At 41.4% G+C, this 8371-nt stretch overlaps 1 protein-coding gene across 1 annotated transcript in view; it reads right to left on the bottom strand.

Annotated features, from left to right (window-relative positions):
• Positions 1-286: 286 nt before the first annotated feature.
• The window catches only part of fstl4 (follistatin-like 4), a 265314-nt gene continuing 257229 nt past the window's right edge, over positions 287-8371 (bottom strand). Inside the window, exons 15-16 of the mRNA XM_014018422.1 lie at positions 3080-3189; positions 287-2952 (exon numbers count right to left, since the gene is read on the bottom strand). Coding sequence (XP_013873876.1) covers positions 2250-2952; positions 3080-3189 — 813 coding nt within the window. The 3' untranslated portion in view covers positions 287-2249. The remainder of the gene's footprint in view (positions 2953-3079; positions 3190-8371) is intronic.

Genomic DNA, 8371 nt, shown 5'->3' with positions numbered 1-8371 from the left:
ATAGTCCTAGCCTGTCCCTTGCCTTCCTACGCAGCTCCACTCAATTCTAGTTTCCCTTCACTGCTCCGTCTGGGACTTCTCCCGTTGAGATGGATTTCGCTGGCAAATTTTTAGCCGTGCCAATCAGAGAAGAGAACGTCAATTTTCTGCGCAGTGTCTGCTTGTAGTTTATTTTGCCTGGGCCAATCAGCAAACAGAAGGTGGAATTTTGAAAGACGTTGATGTTCTGCGCAGTGTCTGCTAGTTAGTTTAGCATATGGCAGTGTAGTGCATGAAGCCAGTCCGTGATGATAAGGCTTCCAAATTAAATTAAATTTGTGTGACAAAGCAGCAGCTCTCATTTACAGTCGTCTCGTTTGGCTCCGTACTTTTCTCCTTTCAATAGGGTTGTTTACAGCGCATGCGATTTCCGATTAGCTTCTTAGCTTAGCCTCCTTCACTGTGGAGCTTGCACTTGCGGCCAAACCATCCAATCATTTTAAACTTCAGCAGAGGCCACGCCTCCTGCAAGAAAMGCTTCAAGTCCAGACCCTTGTACGAAGCAAAGTGAAGGACAGGGTCTGGTTTAAACCAGGCTAGAATAGTCCTAAACAAGGCAATTATTTGCAAAAGTATATAAAATCTTGACAAGTAGTATAAGAATTTACTGCTGCAGTTAAAAAAAACTGTTTTTAATTCTCTAAATAAGAAAAGCAGCTGTATATGTGAAGATTTTTTACATTAGAACCAGTTTTTAGACAAATGTTGCATCTGGTGCTTTGAAGGAAGAGTAAAATGACCCAACAGCCACTTCAGTTCAACGTATGAAAGCCATTATGAATATTGTCCAAGCTGAGCATTTATGAGTAGGCCAGCCTTCTGTTGAGAGTAAAAATGCTTAGAGACATTATTGTTCCAGTCATTATTACTACTGAAGAAACTGCAGTGTTGTCTTGCTGCTAATGACTCATCATTGTGATGATTAGTGCAAGTGGAAAAACACAATTACACCAAGGATGGTACAGTTCAAACACAGAATATGTGCTATTCTAATAGATGAGAAGTTGCTGGTGTTTGTTCAGTTACTGCTTAGGAGACAGATTTTTTTCATGAGTATGAACAGAAAATTTTGAACAACACTAAATACACATCTTAATTGTTTGCCATGTACTCCTAGAGTTACTAAAACAGTCCTATGTACCAAGTTTTAATGGATGATGAGACAATCTATTAAAATTATGCTTGTAGTTAACAGGTAGCAGTATCAGTCTACATTAGATAAAATGTTATTTTTTGATTAACTCCTCTCTGAGAGGATACACAAATGCTCACAGCCCATCAGATACCATAGTTGATGCTGCTTTGGCTTAACCTCAGCATATGGGGCAGCGCAAACCAGAGCCATTACCCTGAGGGAATCTGCTAAATGGAATAAGTGGCATTTTTAGGCTTTGCAGCACAAAACTGTGATACTGGTTCTGCGTAAATGTAAGAGACAGCAGGGGGATGAATTATACCATTTCAAGAGACCAGAGGATGTACTTTCATTTCCTCGGTGTCTGAAACATCTATTGTTGATGACCAATGGACCGATTGGGCTCTTTGGATAGACAAAGTAAATGGAGGGAATTACACAAGTGCATAAAGCCAACTTCTGCCAGCATGAGAATGAAAGCTTTCAGAGAGAGTACAGTACAATACCATGACAAAGGCGAGTCAACAGATGCTGCTGTTAGCTTTTAAAAGACTCAGAATACTACACACTAAAGGCAGACAAGACAGACAGTTTGTGGTGACTATATGCAGCACTGGTGAAAACAGACATTGTTAAGAAACAAAACTGGAAAGCTTTTAATTCTAAAAAAAAAAGTGAGCATTGTGCATAGTTTGTAGTTTAATTACGCCTCTTCAGGTACCTATTTGCTGTGATAAAATGGAAGGAAGTGCAATAATGTACAATTCTGTATAGTTAAGTGCACATAGATCACTGTTGCACTGAACAGCATTGACACTTTCTCCCAATAGAAATATCACAAAAGATTTTCTAAGTATTTTCTCATTGATTCTATTTTTGTGTACTTTTGTTGGAGCAAACCCAGACATGTTTTCCTCTCACTCAGTCCCAGGGCTGGGTTTACAACTTAGGTTCAAATAAATCTTAATAGATAATTTGGCCTGATTTCTCTTCCTTTTTTACCCCATTAATGCATTTCACTAATTCTAAGTCTCCTCTTTTTTTCCTTTAATGTTTTTATTTTGTTTGTTTTTACTCATACCTCGCCAACCCAGACAACTGTGTTTGCTCTTTTTATGTCTGATACCTCGCAATGTGGCGTTCTCTGTTTGCCGTTCACAACAAAGAGGGACTCTACTGATGGTGTTACCAGGTACTGTCCAAACAACCCACTGGAGACCACCACTCTGTTGGGGCCTCCCCAGGGCCAGGACTGGGGGGTCAGGGGCTCCTTTAGGCTTTGCAGTATCTTGGTGCGGCCTGATGACAAATCGGCAAACAGCAAGTCTGTGCCTGACCCCGAGGTGGCCACGACTACATGCTGATTGGACTCCGTGAAGGAGGGCTGGAAAACCAGATCAGAGATGCTTATGGGCTCATGTATTTCCTGGTTGAGACTCAGCTCCCCCTGGAATGACACTGTCTGTACTGTCAGCTTTGGGCTCTGTGGGTCAGGTGTCACAATGTAGCGGCCGTCTGGTGACACGTAAGCCTGTCCCGTGACATTTGAGTTCAGACCGATCACTGTGTCTGTCACGCTGTCGATGAGGAGCTGGGATGGAGCGTGCAGAAGGCTCTTGCGCTGGCACTGAACGAAGTAGAAGCCACTCAGGTGTGTGTAGGCCATGCTGGCTGGTATGCAGCTATAATTCTTCAAGCTGATAGTTTTGACACGATGGAAGGTCTCCAGATCAATCTTGTGCACCGCAGGTTCATTCTTTAGGAAGACAAATGCAAACCTACACAAAGTTTAAGAGAGATGTTAGTTTAAAGTTTTTTTTTTTTTACTGAAACATGGAATTTCCATATTTCTTCTTTTAAATTAAAATAATGGCTCTAAGTCAGGTCAAAAAATTGATTGTTTACCTCACATGAGTTATGATGAGGTTAGTTGGAGGGATGAAGAAGTCGTTCACCCTTTGGAAAGTTGTGCGAATGGCATGATGAACTTCACCCACACTGGCTTGAGGAATTACCTGTAAGCAGAGATAGATATTTAAATAAATAAGTTTTAAAAAGGCTGCAAAATCCTTTAAAATGACTCATCTCCTAATGTTTATACAACATCACTAAAAACAAGTAGAAATGTAGCAAGACGTTCAAGCTTGGAATGAAATCTATTTCTGGCAGGTGTTAGTGAAGCCTTTAATGCTACTAAAGTTAGTTCTTCATGAATTGGTTGTACGTAACCAGAGAAAAAACTTTATTTTTATCTATGATCACCAGCTGTTTAACCGTGATGAACAGAACTGCAGGCTTCATTGTTTCAAAAGCAGAAATTTAGATTTAAACACTCATCTCCTAATGTAATGTTCTTATTACCATTCAGATTTACTTTGTTAAGCAACAGTGGTAAACTTCAGCTGCTTCAGAATCCCCTGCTGCCAGTTTCTTCAGGTAAAATGAAAGCTCGTATGTCAGGTCCTAACGACCAGAGCTTGTTGAGGTGACACTCTCATATATCCTGAGAGAGATAAACATCTGCAGTATATGACCTGAGCTGATAAGTGACTCTGTACCCCATCTCAGTCAGTGATGGTTGTTTGATCAAACCACAATAAAAGCCTCATTCCTCATGTCATACTTCTAGAACTGAATCAGCATGTTTGCAAAATGAAGTGTGTGCGCGCTCTTCTGTGTTGTCAATGTGTTACTTTTGCTTCTGCACACTACTTCAGTGCACTTGACTTATAACAATGAAGATGTCTCTGAAATTGGATTTAAATTTAAAGTTGTGAAGAACATATTATCAAATTTTGAAAATTTAGCCTCCGTCCAGACTTTTGAATTAAGAGTAAATCTACAAACTGAGGGTTGTTTATTAAACTACTGACGACCAAAAGAAATAAGGACTGAAAAATCAACAAGCGGGAACGGAGGCGGTTTGAACCATCGGCTGGACCACCGCCATCGACATCAGCTCAGCCTGCAGGCTAACGGCTGGACCACCACCTTCACCATCAACTCAGTCTGCAGGCTAGCGGCTAAACCGCCACCACTGCCATCGACTCGGCCTGCAGGCTAACAGCCAAGCCAACCGCCATCACCATCGGCTCAACCCGCGGGCCACCGGCTACCACTGCGGTTGCTATCAGCTTGGGCCACAAGCTGGCAGTTCTCCAATGCATTCGGCTACACCCAGAAGCTACAACCACCAGGCCTGTGTAGTCGGCCTACCTGCGGAGCTACGGACATCGGGTACGTTGATGTGGGGACGTGTTTGTTGCCGGGACAGGCCCGGGTGAGTCATGATGAGACGCGGTCTGGGAAGAGGCTCAGCTTCGGCAGTGAACAACTCAGAAGACAATATGGAGGAATTTAAAAAAAATCTTTGATTTTATGAGTGGAGAACTGACAAGAGTGGCTTCACAGCAGGAACTTTTGATGGGGCTGTTTGAAGAGGTGAAGCGATTGAATGTTGCAGTAAGTGACCGAGACAAAAAGATAATTGAACAACAAAAACAAAAAGTGGATGAATTGGAACAATATACCGTCTGGTATTGTTAATCACTGGACTTGACACCAAACACCAGACCTATGCTCGAGTTGCAGGAAACATAAAAACCATAGAGGACTCTGCACAAGAAGAACTAATCACTAACTAATGATTGATTCAATTTTTCCCACAATCAAAGAGAGCAAATAAAATACAGAGCAATTTAATAAATATAGCAAAAGGTGGACTCTCCATCATACATTTTAACAGTAGGAGTGTACATGCAAATTTATCCAATATAACAGATTATTAGAAACAACTAACCAGAAAATTTAATATTATAGCACTTTCAGAAACATGGTTAAATAAAGAACATACAAGTAGCATTCACATTGAAGGGTATAATACGTACAGCACGAAAAGATGCAATAGAAGAGGGGGTGGAGTGGCTCTATTAACAAGGAAAGAAATAAAATGTAATTTAAAGAATAAAAAGTCACTAATTTTAGATGATATTATGGAAATAATAACAATCGAAATAAATAAGAATTCTACTAATTTGTTAATAAGCTGTGTATATCAATCACCAGGATCAAATTCACAGACATTCACTGATAAAATCATAGAATTATTGGAAAACTGTTCTAACAGAACAATTTGTGTGGAGATTTTAATATTGACAAAAAACGGATTCAAATAATATTTGTACAACTCAGTGCACACTCTTAATCTGTATCCATTGATATCAAAACCTACAAGAATCACAACCCACAGTGCTACAATAATTGATAATGTTTTCACAAATATAACAAATGGTGAAGTAATGGAGGTATTTTGATCACTGATGTAAGTGACCATTTATCCATTTTCACAATTCATATGAATGAAATAGTTACAATCAAGAAAAAAAATAAACACATCAAAAATTTTTTTAGACAAATCCTATTAAGCATAGGAGCTTCAGATTTTTTTTTGTTGTTTAGCTCTGATGAAGCTCAATCCATTAAGGCCCACCAATAAGTGYCCCCCCCCCCCCCGGACCCCCAATTAATCTGAAAAAGGGTTATGTGGACATATAAAATGGTTAAAAAACTATTAAACATAGGAGCTTCAGATTTCTTTTTTCTTTAGCTCTGATGAAGCTCGATCCATCAGGCCCACCAATCAGTGCCGCCCCCCCCACAGCTGGTTTTCTTGTTAAAAATTTTATTTTCAGTCCGACTCCAATCAGGTTCATTCAGGGCTCAGCAGCACAGGCCTCAGCGTACAACCTTGGGCCAAATCAAGAAAACCCAAACACAGCAGAGCAGCTCTGCTCAGAAGCAGAGACTCTAACACCCTGACAACTTTCCTCTACTATAGTAATGAATTCAGCTTATTAAAGTACACCTCTTCCTGGTTACACCCCAGGAGGTGTTACCTTTTACGTCAGACGTCAGAAAGTCACTCAGTTTTGTTTAGGCTAGGAGAAAGAACACATGATAACACACATACACCAACTCTTTGTCAGCTTCAACCTTACAGACTGAAATGATCAGAAAGTATAAAATACAAAATGAATCTAATATTCAATTAATCAGTTACAAAATTTCTTCAGAATGATAAAGAATAATTTGCTGGAGAAATATGTAAATGTATTGTTGTTCAAGGAGTTAAACCTTTGTAGTTTTCTTTTTCTTTTTTATAAACTAAAGATTATTTTTGATTTAATTTATTTATTTGAGAAAAAGGGACATATATAACAAGATGTTATCTTCTTCTGCTACCTTTCATTTCATTTATGATTTGTTTTTTTGTTGTATGTTGAATTTATGTTGTGTTTTTAAAGAAATTAATAAACTAACTGAAGTGAAAAAAAAAAGAACCAGTCCAGAGGAACTACTTATTTTTTTTAAACATTTTTCTACCTGGATTTCTTAAAGGTACAGTGTGTAGGATTTTGTCAATTCTTTTAGCCGAAATTGAGATAATCACTAATGACAATAATAAAAAACATGTCCAATCATTGCAGACAAATACCTTGTTTTATTATTTTATTATTTTGGGCGGCTGTGGTAGAGTGGTTAGGGGAGTCGTCCTGGAATCGGAAGGTCGCCAGTTCGATCCCCGTCCAGTTGACTCAGTCGTTGTGACCTTGGGCAAGACACCTTACCCGACTTGCCTACTGATGGTGGTCAGAGGGTCCAGTGGCGCCTGTGTATGACAACCTCGCTTCTGTCAGTGTGCCCCAGGGCAACTGTGGCTACAATGTAGTTTTGCCATCATCAGTGTGTGAATGTGTGTGTGCATGGGTGAATGTCTGTAGTGTGAAGCGCTTTGAGTGTCCTGGATGGATAGAAAGGCGCTATATAAGTACAGTCCATTTACCATTATTATTTTTACCTTACAAAAAGCTGTTTATATCTCCGTGGTTGCGGGTCGCCAGTACAGGCAGCCGCCATCTTGCACCGACATCTTGTCTACAAAGGTTCATGAAGGACAAACTACAGTGGCGGTGTCAAAAACGGTTTTAGTTGTGGAGGGCGGGGCAAGATGGCGGAGGAGTGAGTCGTGTGTGGCGTGGGCTCCCACTCCGACTTGCTCATTCTATGGTTCTCTACTAAATGTCCTTGCTATTTTGAGCATTTGGTCTGTCCGGACTCGACCCCTGAGTGATTCTTGCCTGGAAAAGTAGAAGAACGGCGACAAACTCGAGGAAAGGCAAACATTCCAGCTCTGCGGCTGTTAGGCCCGATGCCGCCTCGGAGCAGACTGCAGCTAAAACTGGATTTTCGGCACCCCCTTCTCCCTCCCGCAGCGAGGTGGACGCACTCTCCTTGAAGTCGGACATTCTTGCCGCTATAAAAACCGAYCTCTCAGCTGTGATCAAATCCGAAATAAAAGCGGCTTTGGCTGAAGAGTTTACTCTTATTAAAGGAGAGTTACAAGCGGTGAGAGCTGAAGTAGCTAACGGCATGATGCTACTTCGTGCTGACTTAGACCACCTTAAGCAGAGCGTTAAGGAGGTGGAGGACGGCCTGTCAACATGGTCAGATGAGGTGGTTGCTCTGCGCACCACCGTGTTGGAACTGAAAGAAGAAGTTGATGGGCTCCAAAAGAAGTATGACGAAATGGAAGGGCGCATGAGAAGGTGCAATGTGCGGATTATTGGAATTCCTGAGACGCCAGAATCCAGCTCCACTTTAGCAGTGGCTAAACTGCTAGCAGAGGTTCTACAGATGATAAAGAGCCACTGGTGGACCGAGCCCATCGCTCTCCAGGTGGAAAAAGGTCAGGCGATAAGCCGTGGGTTATTGTCGCTAAGCTGCACTATTATCAAGAAAGTGTGGAAATATTATGTCGAGCGCGGACCCGCGGCCATCTTCGTTTTAAGGAGGCGCCGATCATCATCACATCTGACTAGACGGCGGCTGTTGCCAGGGCTCGAGCGGCGTTTACAGAGGTGAGGAGGCTCCTTCGCAACCGACGAGATGTTCGCTATGGCTTGCTTTTTTCCTGCACGGCTCCGCATCTCTCATGGGGAGGAAAACAAGGARTTCCTGGATGCCAATAAAGCAATGGACTATGTTAAAAAGAGGATCATCTCGGCGACGGACAGCGAGGACCGGCGTTGACCGCAGGTCCAACTCTCATCGATCCATTATGACTGTCAGGTTGTAATGAACCTTCTAACTTTATGTCCCGCGTTATACTGTATCTTGATTTAATTTTAGACATTATTC

The sequence above is a fragment of the Austrofundulus limnaeus genome, unplaced genomic scaffold, assembly GCF_001266775.1.
Source record: "Austrofundulus limnaeus strain Quisiro unplaced genomic scaffold, Austrofundulus_limnaeus-1.0 Scaffold192, whole genome shotgun sequence".
Lineage (NCBI taxonomy): Eukaryota > Metazoa > Chordata > Actinopteri > Cyprinodontiformes > Rivulidae > Austrofundulus > Austrofundulus limnaeus.
The sequence above is the reverse complement of the archived record's forward strand: the minus strand, read 5'-3'. Positions and strand labels throughout refer to the sequence as shown.